This window comes from Bos taurus, chromosome 25 (assembly GCF_002263795.3).
Source record: "Bos taurus isolate L1 Dominette 01449 registration number 42190680 breed Hereford chromosome 25, ARS-UCD2.0, whole genome shotgun sequence".
Lineage (NCBI taxonomy): Eukaryota > Metazoa > Chordata > Mammalia > Artiodactyla > Bovidae > Bos > Bos taurus.
Genome location: NC_037352.1, coordinates 3,856,333 through 3,875,332, shown reverse-complemented (window position 1 = coordinate 3,875,332; position 19,000 = coordinate 3,856,333). Strand labels below are relative to the sequence as shown.

Here is a 19,000-nt window from a genome sequence, read left to right as displayed (position 1 = left end):
CCGGACCCCCACCTACCTTGGAACTGCCCCGGGCGGCTCCTAGGTCCAGGGAGCACAGATTGCCTCCAGCTTCCAGGTCCACAGGACCTGAGGCCTTAGCAACCTGCCCCGCCTCCCACCACTCCCCCAGCACAACCCCACCCCCCAGGAGCTCAAGAGAGGGCGGGCCCTGTGCCCCACAGCTGTGCTTTCTGCCTCTGAACCTCCGCAAGTGCTGCGGGAGCAGGCAAGAGGCCACAGGCCTGGTGGCCTTTTTACTCTGGGTCACTTTTTCTCAAAAGACCAGAGTAGCAACCTGGGACAGCCTGGCCCTCAGCCTCTGTTGGCTTCACAGGTGAAAAAAAGACAGAAAAAGACGGTGGTGGGTTGGAGGGATCAGTTCAGGTCAGTAGCTCAGTCGTGTCCAACTCGGCGACCCCACGGACTGCAGCACATCAGGCCTCCCTGTCCATCACCAACTCCCGGAGTTTATCCAAACTCATGTCCATTGCGTCGGTGATACCATCCAACCATCTCATCCTCTGGCATCCCCTTCTCCTCCTGCCCTCAATCTTTGCCAGCATCAGGGTCTTTTTCAATGAGTCAGTTCTTTGCATCAGGTGGCCAAAGTATTGGAGTTTCACCTTCAACATCAGTCCTTCCAGTGAACACCCAGGACTGATCTTTAGGGTGGACTCTGGATCTCTCTGCAAGTCCCAGGGACTCTCAAGAGTCTTCTCCAACACCACAGTTCAAAAGCATCAATTCTTCGGCGCTCAGCTTTCTTTACAGTCCAACTCACATCCATTCATGACTACTGGAAAAACCATAGCCTTGACTAGATGGACCTTTGTTGGCAAAGTAATGTCTCTGCTTTTTAACATGCTGTCTAGGTTGGTCATAACTTTCCTTCTAAGGAGTAAGCGTCTTTTAATTTCATGGGTTAGAGGGATGCTGCTGCTGCTAAGTCACTTCAGTCGTGTCTGACTCTTAGCGACCCCATGGACTGCAGCCTACCAGGCTCCTCCATCCATGGCATTTTCCAGGCAAGAGTACTGGAGTGGGGTGCCATTGCCTTTTCCGGTTAGAGGGATAGAGAGAGGTAAAATTGGAGACAAGGAGGTGAGGGGAGGGAGAAGCAGTTAACCTGTCCACCACCCGTGCCTGGGCAGACGTCTTGTGCCTGGTGGCACAGCTGTAGCCTCCAGGGTTCTCGCTGTTCTGACCCTCACAATGACCCCGCAAGATGATAGTTAAGGTCACTTGCATGAGCTCTCTCCCCAGAAACTGGGGCCTGGGGGCCCCTGACACAGCAGCTGGAGGCAGCTCTCACCGGCCCCCTGTCCCCATAGCAGGGGCCAGGCCATGTCAGCACTTGGGACTGGCTGTAAACCAGGTGGACACATCTGCGTGTCCCTTGAGCTTACAGTCTTGCTGGGAAAACATGTTGGCTAGCATTAGGCTCTGCCTGACCCTACATGGGTTCACCTTTGTTTACTGCACTTTCACAGATGGTGTGTTTTTTTGACAGATTGAAGGTTTGTGCCAGCTTGAGTTGAGTGAGTCTTGTTGGTAGCATTTTTCCAGCAGCATTTGGAAACTTTTTCATCATTACTATATTTGTTAGGGCACTCTGTGATTAGTGGTCTTTGATGTTGTTTTGGATTTTTCAGCAAAGTATTTTTTAGTTAAAATTTGTACATTTAGACACAATGCTGTTGCACACTTAATAGACTACAGTATAGTGCAAACAGCTTTTATGTGCCCTGGGAAACCAAAAAATCCATGAGAATCATTTTATTGTAGTATTTGCTTTATTGTGAGATTCCCGCTCCAGAATTCTTGCCTGGAGAATCCCATGGACAGAGGAGTCTGGCAGGCTACAATCCATGGGGCTGCAAAAAGTCGGACACGACTGAGAGACTAACACTTGCTTTATCGTAGTGGTCTTGAACTGAGAAGAATGGCTGTACGTACATTACCCAGTTGATTCCTCACGGCAGTCCTCAAGCAGGTATATTTGCTAGTCCCATTTTACAGATGTGTACACTGAGGTCTTGAGGAGTTCACCAGCTAGTTCAGGTCATACATGTAATGTGTTCATTTCCTGTTGTTGCTGTGACATACTACTGTATACCAACTTAGTGACATATTGCAAGTGTATCATCTTACAGTTCTGGAGGTCAAGGTCTAAAATGACTGAGTAGGACGGCTTTCCTCCTGTAGATCCCCCAGGGGAGAATCCATTCCTCGGCTTTTCTAGAGGCCTCGCACCCCTGTTCCTTGGTTCATACCCCATCCCCATCCTCACACCTCTGGCTCTGCCCTTCCTGCCTCCCTCTCATAAGCATCCCTGTGATTGGTTCATAGGATCATCTCCCCATCAAAATCCTTAGTCACATCTGCAAAGTCCCTTTTGCCACGTAAGGTAACATATTCAGGAGTTCAGATGAGAATGTCTTTGGGCACCATGATTCTTCTGATCACACCCAGCGAGCAGGGAACTCAGAACCCAGACTCAGGGATTCAAACCTCAAACCCCGGAGCCCTTGACCACTGTAACAAAGTCTCCTGTGCTGGGATCCTTGTCTTAAACCCTCCATACCCCGCCCCCAGCCCCGCCCATCCCATTCTGAAATCTCAGATTGGTGTTGCCCAGGAGCGGTAGCTTTGAAATGACTATTCTAGTGCAAAACGGAAGGGATGCAGCCACTGTAGAAACCAGTTTCTGGCAGTTCCTTGAAAAGTTACGCATGGAGTTGTCAGGACCTGACAGTTCCACTCCACTCCATGTCCACACAGGAACTTGTATGCAAATATTCACAGCATCATTTTTCACAGTAGCCCAAAAGTGGAAACACCCCCAAAATATCTGTTAACTGATGAATGAATAAACACAACGTGGTCACTCCACGGGCTTCCCATGGAGTGGGAAGGTGGCTCATTGGGTAAAGAATCCGCCTGCAATGCAGGAAATGCAGGCAGACTCGAGTTTGATCCCTGGGTCAGGAAAATCCCCTGGAGGAGGGCATTGCAACTCACTCCAGTATTATTACCCGGAGAATCCCATGGACAGAGGAGCCTGGCGGGCTGCAGTCCATAGGGTCGCAAAGAGTCGGACACGACTGAAGCGACTGAACATGCAGCCAGGGTCTCTCCATGTAATTTAATATTATTCGGCCCTGCAAAGGAATGAGGCATCAACCAACACACACTACAAAGTGGAGGAACATTGGAAAGACGGGTGAAAGAAGCCAGACAGAAAAGGCCATGATTACGTTTATAGGAAATGTCCAGAGGAAGGGAATCCATAGAGACAGAAAGTACTGTTTGCCAAGGTCTAGGGCAGGGGTTGGGAAGGGGTTGCTTAGTGGTGATGGAATTCCCTTTTGGGGTGGTGAACATGTCATGGAGTTGGATAGGGGTGGTAGCTCTGCAGCATTGTGAATGCGGCAAAGCACAGATCTGTGCATGTTAAAATGGCTAGCGGTTAATTTTATGTTCTGTGGATTTTACCTCAATTGAAAAAAAAAAGCAAGGAGGGGAGGTTAACAACTGGTCCCTGCCCACCCCTCGGCCTGACCAGTTAGGCAGGGGCCACTGTCTTCTCCTCTCCCTGCTGACTCTCAGTCTTCCTGTCTAGACCTCCAGGTGCTTCATTTGTTTATTTTCATTAAAGAAAATCTGAGGTACTCTTGAGTCATCAAAAGACAAAAAATTACCGGTACAACCCCCACCCCCCAGCAAGATCCAAGCAGAGCGATGATGGGGGACAGGCCACAGCAGGACACGTTTCTAACCGGTCAGACCCCGGACTGGGGTCCTGTTCCCAGCCCTAACACCCACCTGTGTGTGACCGGAGGCCCAGCCCCAACCCCTCTCTGCCTCAGTTTCCTCATCTTAAATGGGTGAGTGGAGATCTCCCCCCTCGGGCCTCTGTGAGGGTTGAATGCAGTAATCGATACAAATGTTCCCTTGGCACAATGACCGCAGTAGAAAACGCGCACTAAATGGCCACGTGTCACTCACCCCACCTGTGCGTGCGATCCCCTCCAGTCTTGGTTCTTTGGATACGCTGGGCTCACCTGCCCTCTGCCGTCTGCTCTGATCACTTTGCCCTCAGCTTTTCCCAGTCCCTGTGGGGCTTCCCTGGTGGCCCAGATGGTAAAGAATCTGCCTGCAATGCAATGTTCGATCCCTGAGTGGGGAAGACCCCTTGGAGAAGGGAATGTCTACCCATTCCAGTATTCTTACCTGGAGAATCCCATGGATAGAGGCACCTGGCGGGCTGCAGTCCACGGGGTCACAGAGAGACAGACACGACTGAACGACTAACATTTTTTCCCCAGTCCACAAGGCCCAGTGCCTTGAATGGTCCCTGTGGGCGTCTTCCCACCAGAATCCCACATCACTCACATGTGACACTGCCACAGAAAGTGTTTTCTGGGCAGAGGCGCTGATTTGCTTATTCCCAGAGGCAGATCCTTCTCCCGTGCCAGGTGGGTCCCCATGTCAGTGGTGCTGTTGGGTCGTCCTCACAGATCATCCTCCTCTGTGTGGAGGAGGAGGCCAGGCTCGCCAAGTCCCTCTAGCTGTGGCGTCCGTCGTAGCTTGAGGGAGTTCTCCAACGGGAGCAGCATCGTGTTCTGGGCAGGCTCTGTCCCAGGCTCCAACAAGCCCCACTCCTGTCCTCCAGGCCCTGAAGGTGACATTTAAGCCTCTGTCTTCAGATGTGTGGATGGTAGGGGAGCAGAAGACAAGGCAGGCAGGCAGGGACAGAGGTTGCTGGGGCTCAGGACAGAGGAGGCGAGTGGGTCAGGCAGAGGGGCTGAGTCTCAGTGAGAAGAATGGGCACGACAAGCCACCACATGCTCCTGGAAATGGTCTGACTGGCATGCATCCACGCCTGACCCTCTGCTGTGGCTGCTGTTGCACCGCGACAGTGGAGTCAAAGAGCAGTTGCAACAGAGATCTTATGATGGGCAGAACTTAAAATCTATACTATCTGGCTTTTTACAGAAAACATTTGCATACATCTGAGACAGAAGATTGCTTGTGGCTTAGAAACTCAGGTGCCAGGAAACAGGCAAGAAAGAACTTAGTGAAGCAGACTTATTATGAGAAGGATCTTATTGGGGAGGCGTTAGGGAGAGGTGAGGACTCTGGCAAACTGGAGAGCATGTAGCCCATCTAAAGAGGGTGGCGAGGGACTTCCCTGGAGGTCCGGTGGTTAGGACTCAGCACTTTCATTGCCAGGACCTGGATTCAATCCCCGGTCATGGAACTAAGATCCTGCAAGCCATGCAGCATGGCCAAAAAACAAATAAGTAAATAAAATAATAAAGAGGGCAGCTTGAGTCAGCTGTGGGCTGGACCCAGAGTTGCCAGGGATTATAAATCTCTTTGCTGTTCAGTCGCTAAGTCATATCCGAATCTTTGTGACCCCATGGACTGCAGCACACCAGGCTTCCCTGTCCTTCATCCCCTGGAGCTTGCTCAAACTCATGTCTATTGAGTTGGTGATGTGTCAGTCTGTCGGTCGGTGAGATATACCAGAAATCTAGACATCGATGTGAACAAGAAAAGAGACTGTAGAGGTGAGCATGTGGACACAGCTCCCAGTTCTGCCACTTCCTCACTGTGTGACCTTGAACCGCTCTCTGGACCCTTATGTAAGCTGGGGCTTCCCAGGTGGCACTACTGGTAAAGAACTGCCTGCCTGCCAACGCAGGAGACAGAAGAGATGAGCGCGTTCAGTCCCTGGTTCGGCAAGACCACCCCCCCCCCCCACCCCGGAGGAGGACAGGGCAACCCACTCCAGTGTTCTTGCCTGGAGAATCCCATGGACAGAGGAGCGATGGGCTACAGTCCTTAGGGTCACCAAGTCAGACACAACTGAAGCGACTTAACACACTCAGGTCTAGTAACAACACTTACTCCCATGAAGACCATTGACAGGTTAACATCCTAAGGCTCCTAGAACAGTTGTTAACACAGACACAACACAGAGCGTGTTGACAGAATGACACCAACAATGGACGAGCCAAAGAAAACACACACCCAGGTGTGCTTTCCGCTGTCTTTTCTGGTCACGGGTTTCCTTCCCTGACAGAGTGGTTTAAGGGCATGGAAGCCAGAGGAACCCTGGGCAGTCCCGCTGTGCCTCTTACCAGTGACCTTGAGCAAGGGAGTTGCCCCGGGGCCCTGGCTTCCTGTCTATAGAACCAGGCCGGTGTCATTGTGAGGGTTACAGGGTACTGGCCTGAAAGGGCCTGGAGGCATGACTTACCTGTCCCTGTCCCCGGCCCCCTGCTGCAGCGGAGCCCTGGGTGGGGGGGTGGGGCGGGGTTCAGGGGAAGCAGGTGGAGCTCAGATTCTTCAGTTAACTGTCACCTGTCCCCTCCCCCTCACCACACACACCAGGGTCTGCCAGGACAGGGCAGTCCCCCAAGGCTTCCACAGGGACCCAAGGCCACCAGGTGCCACACGAGGCTGCCTCTCTCCATCTGTGTCCCCACCATGGGTCCAGCCCCTGGCTTTTGCCAGACGGGCCACACAGCTGCGGGAGCCTGCCTGGGCCGAGGGTGGGGGAGGGACAGATTCCTGGGGCTGGTGCATCTCAGAAAAGGGGTTCAGTCTCCCTTGAGAGGCAATGCCCCCAGGCACCCCGTGCCAAGCTCCATGGGCCATGGGGACTTAGCGGGATACATAGGTCAGGGGATGTGAAGCATGGGAATGTCTGGGAGCAGGTCTCAGGAGTCGGGGTTCAGAGATGAGAATTCAGATGGTCCCCCTCTGGAGCCCCAGCGACCCCCTTCTTCCCACCCTGACCCAGATGACAGGCATCGTTGTTCCTTGGCCCCATGGACCCCTTGAGGCAGTCCCCCTCACCCAGTTCGTCACGGGCCTCCAGCCCAAGGACCCTCTCCTGCGAGAGGCTTGGTTATGTGGGCATCGAGGCTGTGCTAGACCAACTCAAGATCAAGGCCATGAAGATGGGGTTTGAGTTCAACATCATGGTGGTGGGTGAGTGAGGGGTCGGGGCTCACAGGAGGACTGAGCCACGGACACCACCCTGTGGGCCTGGGCGTGTCACCTCTCGGAGCCTCAGTCTCCCCATCTGTAAAGTGGTCCTGACAGGTGTACCTCAAAGGGGTGTGGTAGGTAGAGAAGTAGGAAATGCTGAGTCATGAAAAGACAAAAATCACCCAAGAAGCCCTGACTAAAGCCAATCAGAACATGCAAAGAGGAGGCTGTGTGTGGCAGGAAGTGGGGGCACCCAGACTTAGATGCTGGTCCCAGGATTTTAATGCCCACCAGTGTGTGACCTGGGCCCCTGACCCCTCGCTGCCTCAGTTTCCTCATGGGGTTTAGCATAGTGCCTGCCATCTAGGAGGCTCCCCATGGGTCAGCTGACCTGGAATTGCATTTTTATACATGCAAAATTTGGTCGGTCAAAAGCTACACTTCTCTGACTTCCCTGGTGGCCCAGTGGTTAAGACTCCAAGCTCCCAATGCAAGGGGCCCACGTTCCATTCCTGGTTGGGGAACTAAGATCCCAGTTGCCACACAGTGCAGCCAAAAAAGTAAATCAATATTTTTTTTAAAAAAAGACATCAGTTAAAAAAAGAAAACTACACTTCTCACAAAATAAACTGGATGCAATGGAACACGAAATGTCAGATATATAGCACCAACTAAGCGTATTATTCTAAGGAGGGGGCACCCAATAGAAATGTCATGAGAGTCACATCCATAATTTTAAATTTCCTAGTAGCTTCCTTTAAAAAAAGAGAAACGAGAGAGATTGATTTTAATCATCTTTTTTACTTAACCCAATACGTTCCAAAAATACTATCATCTTGACATATAATACATAGAAAACATTATCCACGAGATTGTTTGCATTCTTGTTATCATATCAAGTTTGCAAAATATGGTTTATTCCTGTACACTGACAGTGCATCTTGGTACAGATTGGCGCGTGACCGTATTGCCGGAAACAATAGCCAAGGGTGGCTCCCACTCTGAATATCGAAGCCCAAAGGGCAATTTCAGCTGTAGATACAAACGTGCATCCTGCCCTGTGATGTAGGATGTTTCCTACTGCAGGACAAGGTCTGTGGAATTGAGAAGCCAGCACAGCAGGGAGAATGGACCATCTACAAGTACAGACAGCACGGAGATTGTCGTTTTTCAGTCACTCAGTCATGTTGGACTCTTTGCGACCCTATGGACTGCAGGACGCCTCGCTTCCCTGTCCTTCACTACCTCCCAGAGTTTGCTCACACTCGTGTCCATTGAGTCGGTGCTGCCATCCAACCATGTCATCCTCTGTCATTCCCTTCTCCTCCCGCCCTCAATCTTTCCCAGCATCAGGGTCTTTTCCAACAAGCTGGCTCTTTGCATCAGGTGGCCAAAGTATTGGAGCTTCAGCATCAGTCCTTCCAATGAATAGTCAGGGAATATTCAGCATGAGGGAATCTCACCAAGAGAAGCCAGAGACGAAAGAGCACGTGCTGTGTGATTCCCAAGTAGAGGGTGGGTGGGCAGAGCTGCTCCTTGATGGTGCAAGTCAGGAGAGTGGCTGTTAACAAAGATGTGACTGGAGTGGTCTTGGGTAGAACCACGTGTTCTGTCTCTTCACCTGGTGCTGCATCTGTCAGTTGTTTCATTTGTAAAAAGGCACTGACCTGCGCATCCGCAGAGGAATGGATAAACACAGTGTGGTCTACCCATCAGGTGGAGTATTACTCAGCCATGAAAAAGTATGAGGTCATGGTGCATGCTACAGTGTGGATGATGCTGAGTGGGAGCAACCAGATACAAAAGGACAAGTATTGCATGATCCCACTTCTATGAAGCATCCAGGGAATTCCCTGCAGGGCCTGTGGTTAGGACTCTGCGGTTTCAGTGACGAGGGCCTGGGTTCGAGCCCTTGTTAGGGAAATAATATCCCACAAGCTGCACAGCATGTCCACAAGAAAACGGGAAAAAAAGAAGTATGTACACAATAGGCAAATCCATGAATAGAAAGCAGATTAGTGATTGGGGAGCGTGTGACTAATGAATGTAGAGTTTTTGTTGGGTTGATGAAAATGTTTTGGTGCTAGAGAGAGATGGCGTTTGAACAGCACTGTGAATGCACTCAATGCCCCTGAACTGTACACTTTCAGTGGTTAATGTTAATTCTTATTATATGTGTAAAATAATTTTTATTTATTCATATTTTATATAACTTATATTTTATTTAAAAATAATGTTTTAATTTATTTCTGCCTCAATAAAAAATGGGGAAGGCATTGAGCTGGAGACTGGATAATACATGCTTTTCTGTGTTTATGTTATACTTAAAAAATGGTTGACTTTCTGAAAGAGTTTATTTGAGAGTTTCAGAAACATGCCTAGCTCTTCTGCCATTGTTGCTGCCCTGTGGTTACTCGCAGGACAGAGCGGGCTGGGAAAGTCCACCATGGTGAACACGCTCTTCAAGTCCAAGATATGGAAGTCCACGATGCCGGGTCTGAGGGTGCCCATGCCCCAGACGCTGCAGCTGCACTCTGTGACTCATGGTGAGTGAGCCCCCGTCACCCCACCCCCACCCTACCCACCCAGGCCCACTCTTCCTCTCCACTCTTCCCCACAGTCATCGAGGAGAATGGCGTGAAGCTTAAGCTGACCGTGACCGACACACCTGGCTTTGGGGACCAAATCAACAATGACAAGTGGTAAGTCCTCAGGGGAGGAAGGGAGGGCCAAGCCCTGGCTGCCCCTGCCCCTGCCCCTCCAGTCTCCAGGAAACATCAGGCCTGGAGCCACCTGGATGTGGCAACTTTGAGGCTCAGTTTATTCACCTGTACAATGGGTGTGTGCAGCCCTCCTCCCAGGATCATAGGGAGTCAAGTATGTAAAGGTCTTAGCTTGCTCTTAGCTTGCTGATGAAGGCATCTCTGATGAGTATGGCAAGGCAATAGAAGCCCACACTCCAGAATCAGGACCCCTGGGTTAAACTACTTGCCGGGTGTACAACCTGGGCCAGGCTGCAGATGCTCTCTGAGCCTCGGCTTCCTTTTTTGTAACTTGGGGATGACGACATCCCCTGTCCAGAGTTGTTCTAGGCTCTCAAGGAGATGAAACACACTCAAAGAAGCACCTGGGTGAGGCCTGGGATTCTTCATCCATAGACACCTGGCCTCCACCCCTTCCCCAAGGGACCCCGCTAACCTACACAGCTCTTTTGCTTGAATTAGAAAAAGGCAGTAGCATCCTTCACAGACAGGAGCCTGCATGGGATTCATCCCTACATAGCCTCATGGCGGGTTGCCTTTGTGCAGTGCGCAAACTGCACATCTGTACAGGGAAGCCCTGCAAGGGCAGAACACCCAGAGGACCTGGGGGGTGGTGGTGGGGACTCCCGGCAAGTTTCTGAGGCTGGGCCATCTCCCGCCCCAGCTGGGACCCCATCCTGGGCTACATCAATGAGCAGTACGAGCGGTACCTGCAAGAGGAGATCCTCATCACCCGCCAGCGACACATCCCCGACACGCGAGTGCACTGCTGCATATACTTTGTGCCACCCACTGGGCACTGGTGAGGTGGCTGAGCCGGCGGGCGGAGGAGGAAGGGACCCTGGCATGGGCTGTGGGCTGGCACCCGCTCATCGTGCCCTCACCACCATCGCTGCCCCACCTGAGCAGCCTGAGGCCCCTGGATCTTGAGTTCCTGCAGCGGCTCTGCCGGGCTGTGAACGTGGTGCCCGTGATAGCCCGGGCCGACAGCCTGACCATTGAGGAGCGAGAGGCCTTCAGGCACAGGGTGATCTGGGCACCTGGGAATGAGTTTGGGGTCGGTGGGGGTGTGGAGGGGGCAGAGTTCACCTTAGAGTGGGCTGAGGTCACCTGTGTGTGGTCCGCAGATCCAGGATGACCTGAAGACTCACAGCATCGAGGTGTACCCTCAGAAGTCCTTTGACGAGGACGTCAATGACAAGATCCTCAACAGCAAGATCCGGGTAGGAGGCCATCTGAGGTGGGGAGGCTGGTGGGACTGTGTCTGGGTGATGCACTGTCCATTCATTCTTTTTTTTTTTTTTTATACTTTACAATATTGTATTGGTTTTGACAAATATCAAAATGAATCCACCACAGGTATACATGTGTTTCCCATCCTGAACCCTCCTCCCTCCTCCCTCCCCATACCATCCGTCTGGGTCGTCCCAGTGCACCAGCCCCAAGCATCCAGTATCACGCATTGAACCTGGACTAGCGACTCGTTCCCTATATGATATTATACGTATTTCAATGCCATTCTCCCAAATCATCCCACTCTCTCCCTCTCCCCATTCATTCTTTCCATCTGAAGATTTGTCTCTCTGCAACTTGGGGAAAGGTCATAGATTTCTGGCAGACACAAATCTCCACTCGCAAACAAGGTGAGCAAGAAATTGGTCATATCAACAACACCCAGAATGGAAGAAAATGTGCTCAAATGATATATTTGATAAGGGACGTGTATCTTGAATATAAAAAGAACTGTTACAGATCAACACTAAAAGACAGGTGGGACTTCCCTGGTGGTTCAGTGGTTGAGAATCTGCCTTGCAATGCAGGGGACATGGGTTCGATCCCTGGTCTGGGAAGATTCCACATGCCCCACCCCACCCCTGGGGCGACTAAGCCCATGCACCACAAGTACTGGGCCCACGCTCTAGAGCCCATGAGTCACAGACGTTGAGCCCATGAGCCACAACCACTGAAGCCTGCATGTCCCAGAGCCTGTGCTCTGCAACAAGAGAAGCCACAGCAATCAGAAGCCCGTGCACCACAACGAGAGAGTAGCCCCTGCTCGTCCCAACTAGAGAAAGCTGGCACCAAGCAACAAAGACCCAGGGCAACAAAGACCCAGGGCAACAAAGACCCAGGGCAAAAATAAGTTACCCAAAAAAAGAACTCTGACAAGCCAACAATAAAAGACAAATAGCTCAATTTAAAAATGGACAAGGAGCTTCCCTGGTGGCTCAGGGGTAAAGAATCTGCCTACCAGTGCAGGAGACTCGGGTTCAATCCCTGGTCTGGGAAGATCCCACATACCACGGAGCAAGCCCATGTGCCACAACTACCGAGTCTTCACTTAGAGCCCGGGAGCCGCAACTACAGAGCCCAAGTACCACAATTACCGAAGCCTGCTGACCCTAGAGCCTGTGTGCCACAAGAGAAGTCAAAATGGACAGAGACCTCCCCCGCCATCCATTGGTTAAGACTCATGCTTCCGGTGCAGGGGGCGTGGGTTCAACCCCTGGTCAGGGAACTAAGATCCCACAAGGCATGGCAAAAGAAAAAGATAATGACAAGTGCTAGTGAGGGTGTGGAGAGACCAGAACTTTCACACACTGCTTGTGGGAATGTCAGACGGTGCAGCCACTTCGGAAAATGGTCTGGCAGTTCTTCAAAGATTAAACACTGTTATGATATGGCCCAACAATTCCACTCTCAAAAGAAATGGAAATCTCATGGCATTTTAAGACCAAAAAGAAAAAAAATAAGTAAATGAAAACCTATTTTGGTATAAAAACTCATACACAAATGTTCACATAACAGAACATTTAGAATGATCTGTAACAAAAAGTGGAGACAATCTAAATGTCCATTAACCTGTGAATGGACAGACAAATGTGGTCTATCCATACAAGGGACTATTCCTCAGCCATCAAACGGAATAAAGTTCTGACAGATTCTACCATGTGGATAAACCTTGAAAACGTGATGTTAAAGTCAGACACAGACGCTATGTGTTATATGATTCTGTTACATGAAATGTCCAGGATGGGCAAATCTACAGAGATAGAAAATAGATTTGTGGGACTTGTACTGGCGAAGGATTCCAAATGGGTCACAGTCGCAGCCGCTCCCCACGGAGGGAGCGTAGGCGGTCCCGGTCCACATCCCGGGAAAGAGAATGCAGGCGCCAAGAAAGGTCCCGGTCCCAGGAGCAAGATCGGAGAAGCCGTTCCTGGTCCCCACACAGAAGTTGTTCCAGGTCCCCAAGACGACATAGATCCACATCTCCTTCCCCTTCTCGACTGAAAGAAAGAAGAGATGAGGAAAAGAAAGAAACAAAAAGCAACAAAAAGCAAAGAACGTCAGATAACTGAGGAAGACTTAGAGGGCAAAACAGAGGAAGAAATAGAAATGATGAAGTTAATGGGATTTGCCTCCTTTGACTCCACAAAAGGGAAAAAGGTGGATGGCTCTGTAAATGCCTATGCCATAAATGTATCTCAGAAGAGAAAGTATAGGCAGTACATGAACCGAAAAGGTGGATTCAGCAGACCTTTGGATTTCATTGCATGAGCTGAAATGTTGAAGAATGATGTTTTTTCCCTCATCTTGATCAGAACAATGGATTTTTGTATTTAATATGCATCAAAAACAAGATCAGAGTCCTTCCTCCTTGTAAAGTAAGAAAATTTTATTTATGATGTGTGTAGTTCACTTACCCAGCCTCAAAAAAAAAAAGAAGTTAAATATTACATTTTTTTCCTTTAGGAAATATCATTTGGGGCAGTCGTCAACCCCATTTTTTGGTCCTTATTCCTATGGAAACTGTATATGTTTTTTTCTTGGATGCTCTTTATGACTTTTTAAAATACATAAAAGTAATCTGGAAGTAAGTTTCTCAAATAAAGCAATAATTTCTAAAAAAAAAAAAAGAAAGAAAGAAAATAGATTTGTGGTTTCCAGGGGCTGGGAGGTTTACAGTGAGATGGGGAGTGACTGCTAAAGGGTTCCGGCTTTCATTTGGGGTGAAGAAAGCGCCCTGGAGTTAGATTGTGGTGACGGTTGCACAATCTTGTGAGTATACTGAACTGAACCTCTAAAGGGAAGAATGTTATAGTGTGTAAATTATATCTCAATAAAGTTATAGAAAGAAAGAGAGAGAGAGAGAGAAAAGGATGGAAGGAAGGAAATAACTCATATCTTCATTTTCCCTGAAGCAACTGAATTCCACGTCCAAGCCCCAGTCTCCCTGTCCTTGTGGTACTTCAAAGTCAGTCTGTCTTGTTCCTAAAAAGCACCTGGGTGAGGCCTGGGATTCTTCGTCCATAGACACCTGGCCTCCACTGCCTTCCCTAGGGACCCCGCTAACGTACACAGCACTTTTGCTCAGATTAGAAAAAAGCAGTAGCAGCCTCCACAGACAGGAACGTGCATGGGATTCAGCCCTATACAGCCTCGTGGAGGGTTGCCTTTGTGCAGTGCACAAAATGCACATCTGTACATGGAAGCCTTGCTTCCTGTCTGGCCCCCAGTTCCTCCACACAGTCTCTCTTTCCGCTCCCCACTGGAGCAGTGAACAGTATTTCCTGTGAAAGATCCAAAGAGCTTTGACCTTCTGCTTTCTGTCCCAAGGCCAGCAAAGACAGCAGCCTGGTCACAACTGGATTAGAGCTGGGGGAATAAAGAAAAGTTTTTCAAATTAACCTCTCAATAAGTCATCCAGACATATAACATCTGTTGAGGGTCGAATACTGGCTGGTGCCTAATAAGTGTGCAACAGATAGCTATTTTTTAAATATTTATTTAATAATACTGGGTCTTAGATGCCTCACAGGAACTCCTAATTGGGGCATGTGGGATCTAATTCCCCAGCCAGGCATCAAATCCGGTCCCCTGCATTGAGAGCTCGGAATCTCAGCCCCTGGACCACCAGGGAAGTGCCCAACACATAGCTATTTGCCAGGGTCCAGCCCCAGTTGGATCCAGGGATTCCCTCGGGAGGACGGCATCAGCAACTGAGAGAAATAGAGAAAGAGATAAGGAAAGAATTTTGTAGTTAAGAAGATAGAGGAGAGAAAAGAGGCTGATATTCCTTGGTTTACGCAGAAAGCCAATAAAGCCCCAGCACAGGACTTGCTCTGTTCACGGAGGCCGCAGGTGCCCTCTTGAATAGCTGAAGGTGCCCAGCCTTAGGCACCTTCTCGAGTGGGTCTTAGAAGCCCAGGCAGGAAAGTGAACGCAGAGGGCCCCTGCGCTCCAGGGAATCAGCCTGAAAAGGAAAAGGAAAGAGAAAGAACAACATGGGGAGACCAAGCTTGATGAGCATGGCCCACACTTTATTTTCCAAAGTAGTTTTTATACCTTAAGTTGTGCATAGAGGATAATGGGGTGGTTGGGTTGGGGGGCAGGTAGAGTCATGCAAGGTCAGCAGTCCTTGATCCTTATCGAAGCCAGGCTTTCTTTCTGCAAACATATCATATGCAAAAGCTTTAGGTGATTTACATCAACTTCTGGCCAGGAGGACTGTTAACATTTTATGACCCTTTCTTCAGAAAACTTACTTTTCTCTAAAGGTGATTATTCTAAAGTCAGGCGCCACCCTCTGAAAGCATTAGATAAAGCTGCATTCCTATAGGGCAAAATCGTGGTGGGCTATAACAAGAAAAGAATTAACTCAAGGGTCCAAGGTTACAAACATTAAAGCTACTACTTACATTTCTATACCAACTATATTAATCAATACACTCCCAGGGACACAGTAGGTAAGGGATATGGAAACTTGGCAGCAAGCATTAGCTCAACAAAGAAATCCTCTACTAGTTCTAACAATTTTAACTCTATGAGAAGCTCTGCATTGTTAGAATATCTTAAGCTTCCCGTGCCTCTCGTGGTTGGGAGGCTGTGAGCAATCACATGCATAGCTGCAGGAGTCCGAACAAACCTGTCAGGCAAGCTAGAAAGTCTTCAGAGGGGATTGAATCGAAACACTCCTATTATGCCCAGGAGACTTATTAACTAGAGTTTTAAGTTGATTTTCTTACAGAGAAAGGTGGTTGGGGATAGCCCCCAGTTAATGTCAGAGGAGTTGGTAAAAGTCATAAAATAGTAAAACAGACAGATTCTGGTTTTGGGGTAGATGCTCGGGCAGGGCCAGGGAGCCTCTCGAGCCCTGACTCGCCTTGCCCATCAGGGCTCTCCTGCATGACCTTGTCACGGGTAGGAACTCCTGTGCTGGCTCCTGGCAGTTATTATTAGCATCAATTTATTCCCCATCACAGCCTAATTCTTAAAAATAAAAACAAACCCCCATGCTGCACTTGAAAGCCTAATCTCCACTTGCAGCCACGAATGGGCTTCCCTAGTAGCTCAGTTGGTAAAGAATCTACCTGCAATGCAGGAGACCCTGGTTCGATTCCTGGATTGGAAAGATCCACTGGAGAAGGGATAGGCTACCCACTCCAGTATTCTTGGGCTTCCCTTGTGGCTCAGCTGGTTAAGAATCCGCCCACAATACAGGAGACCTGAGTTTGATCCCTGGGTTGGGAAGATCCCCTGGAGAAGGGAAAGGCTACCCACTCCAGTATTCTGGCCTGGAGAATTCCATGGACTGTATAGTCCATGGGATTGCAAAGAGTCGGACATGACTGAGCGACTTTCACTTTCTAGCCATGAACAAGCAAGAAACTGGAATTTACAAAAGGCCTTAGCAAATCTTTTTTTTTTTTTTTGGTGAAGGGCCAGACAATGGTATTTTAGACTTTGCTGCAATTACTCAGCTCTCCCAAAGTAGTATGAAAGCAAAATAGACAAGAGTAAATGAATGGCCAGGGCTGTATGCCCATGAATTTGACTGCTTTGGTCCAGGAGCCATAGGTTGCTAGCCCCTGGCTTACAATGTTCTCTCTTTCAAATTTCTTTTATTGAAGTATCGTTTATTTACAGTGTTGTGTTAATTTCTGGCTTACAGTAAAATGATTCAGTTACATATATAATTTTCCATTATGGTTACAGGATATTGAATACAGTTCCCTGTGGTATACAGTAGGACCTTGTTTTTATCCATTCTATATATAATAGTTTGCATCTGCTAATCCAAACTCCCAACCCCCCCTCCCCGACCCTCCTTCTCCTTGGTAACCACAGCTCTGTGCTCCACATCTGTGAGTCTGTTTCCTAGGTAGATTCATTTGTGTCATATTTTGGATTCCACATATAAGTAATATCACATGGTATTTGTCTTTCTCTTTCCGACTTACTTCATTTAGTATGATATGGCATTGCTTCATTCTTTTTATGCCTGAGTGATATTCCATTGTGCGTGTGTGTGTGTGTGTGTGTGTGTACACACCCCACATCGTCTTTATCCATTCATCTGTCAAAGGGTGTTATGCTGGTTCCATGTCTTGGCTATTGTAAACAGTGCTGTCATGAACATAGGGGTGTATGCATCCTCAAATTATAGTGCAAAATTGTCTCTTTTAGCCTTATAAAAATGGTTAAAGGTGATTGCTTTTCCTGTTTCACAGGTAAGAGATAGGACATGAATGGAATTGACATCACTAATGTACTCTGAGTAACGCTTGGTTTCCAAGACTTGTCCTGCTAAGCCTTTCATCATGCTAAGCCCTTCCCAAATATTCAGAGCCCTGCATCAGTGCTATCGAGTCTCCCATTTTACAGATGAGGAAACCAAAGCACCGATCAGAGTCTGTGCCCTCCGACTTCAGACATCTTGCTCCTCTTGCCACTTTCTGTCCCCACAAAGGGCAGAATCCTAAAGGTTCATACCTCTCTCTCCACGTCCCCAGTGGGGCCAACCCTCCCATCTTGTCTCCTCCCTGCAGGAGCGGATCCCCTTCGCTGTGGTTGGGGCTGACCGAGAGCACATGGTGAACGGGAGGTGTGTCCTGGGCCGGAAGACGAAGTGGGGCATCATTGAAGGTCAGTTCAGGGACCCTAGGGAGGGCTCAAGGGAGAACAGATTGAAAAGTGAGGCTCAGCCTCTTGCCCTTGCCATCCTTACACCCACCAGAGAGCCGGGTAGGGGTTTAAGCCCAGAGCTGGAAAACAGGCAGACCTGGGATCAATTTCCTTTGTGCTTCTGGGTGTCCCTGGGCAAGATACCCAACTCCCTGTTTCCTCACAATCAAATGGGTATCATGAAATCCTCAGCCTCACAGAGTGGGTGGAGGGGGAAGAACCACAACTTTGCATTGAAACCTGGCACCCAGGAGGCACCCTATTCATTCACCAGAATTTATTGTGGGCCTACTATGTGCCGGGCGCACTACGTGCAGTTCCTGAAGGGATACAGTGAAAGTGGGACCAACAAGGTCCTTGTGCCCACAGAGGTGGCCAGACAAGGACAGGTGGGGGTGCACAGAGAAGGAAACGTGTGGGGTCGGGGGGCACCTGAAGGAGCAGAGGGAAGTCCTGTGACTCAACAGCCGTCTATAGGAGCCACCTGTACCAAGGGCTGGGGACACAGCAATGAATGAATGAATGAATGGGAGGGGGGTTAACACAGGGAGAAATGTGGGGAGGGGCAAGCAGCGGCCGGGGGGGGGGGTGCAGCATACAGCCCACACTCAGGGTTTGGTGCCGTGTCTTGCAGTGGAGAACATGGCCCACTGTGAGTTCCCCCTCCTGAGAGACCTGCTCATCCGGTGAGCCAGTGGGGAACCCGGGAGGCTGTGGGGGCCCCGGGGGATGCCCACAGCCTGCCCCACTGACCTGCTGCCCATCTCCCAGCTCCCACCTCCAAGACCTGAAGGACATCACCCACAATGTCCACTATGAGAACTACCGCATCATCAGACTGAAAGAAAGCCACGCACTGCCCCAAGGGCCTGGCTGGGTGAACCTGGCCCCCGCCCCACCCCCCGCCCCCACAGGCACCCGGGCCAGTCCCGGGCCTGCGAAGATGTGCCGGTGGGCCGAGGACAACTCAGACGAGGATTTCTAAATGAGTGCTGGGTGGCCCCGCCAACACGCAGCTGTGTACTTGAGCATGTATTAAAGGTGGACATTGCTTTTTATGAAAAGCTGTGCTTTGAAAACATGAGGCATTTTGTAAATGACTTCTTTGAGCTATCCTCCAATAAAAGTATGGTTCTTTCTAAAGTAATAGTGTGAGACCCCAGGCCCTCGGGAGTCTTGAAGACCTGCGAGGGCTTGTCTTGGACAACTGGCCCCCTCTTCTGCCCAGAACCGGGGTCAAGGTCCAGATCAGGCGCAGCCCTCGG

The 19,000-nt window shown here is 49.7% G+C and overlaps 1 protein-coding gene, 1 long non-coding RNA gene and 1 pseudogene across 3 annotated transcripts; 2 read left to right on the top strand and 1 right to left on the bottom strand.

The window, feature by feature from the left end:
* Window positions 1–6,244: 6,244 nt before the first annotated feature.
* Window positions 6,245–18,878, top strand: SEPTIN12 (septin 12). Of its 2 annotated transcripts, NM_001098143.2 has the most exon segments (10): window positions 6,394–6,458; window positions 6,815–7,005; window positions 9,426–9,551; window positions 9,626–9,707; window positions 10,432–10,569; window positions 10,677–10,794; window positions 10,895–10,990; window positions 17,600–17,696; window positions 18,370–18,421; window positions 18,507–18,874. In NM_001098143.2, coding segments are annotated over 9 exon segments (1,086 nt in total). In that variant the 5' UTR covers window positions 6,394–6,458; window positions 6,815–6,842; the 3' UTR covers window positions 18,721–18,874.
* On the top strand, window positions 12,562–13,699 carry LOC101905199 (U4/U6.U5 small nuclear ribonucleoprotein 27 kDa protein-like; annotated as a pseudogene).
* On the bottom strand, window positions 15,071–17,626 carry LOC132343896 (uncharacterized). Its single transcript, XR_009492922.1, has 2 exons — window positions 17,544–17,626; window positions 15,071–15,218 (listed from the first exon to the last, which is right to left on the bottom strand). It is a non-coding gene; the product is annotated as an uncharacterized lncRNA (long non-coding RNA).
* Window positions 18,879–19,000: the final 122 nt, after the last annotated feature.

What these genes read in the sequence shown, in the direction of transcription:
- SEPTIN12 (XM_059881446.1), top strand. Translation starts at nt 6,260, where the DNA reads ATGACTTACCTGTCCCTGTCCCCGGCCCCCTGCTGCAGCGGAGCCCTG. An exon ending in GTGCCACCCACTGGGCACTG is followed by an intron (nt 10,570 to 10,676) that starts GTGAGGTGGCTG and finishes CCACCTGAGCAG; the next exon opens with CCTGAGGCCCCTGGATCTTG. An exon ending in GAAGTGGGGCATCATTGAAG is followed by an intron (nt 17,697 to 18,369) that starts GTCAGTTCAGGG and finishes CGTGTCTTGCAG; the next exon opens with TGGAGAACATGGCCCACTGT.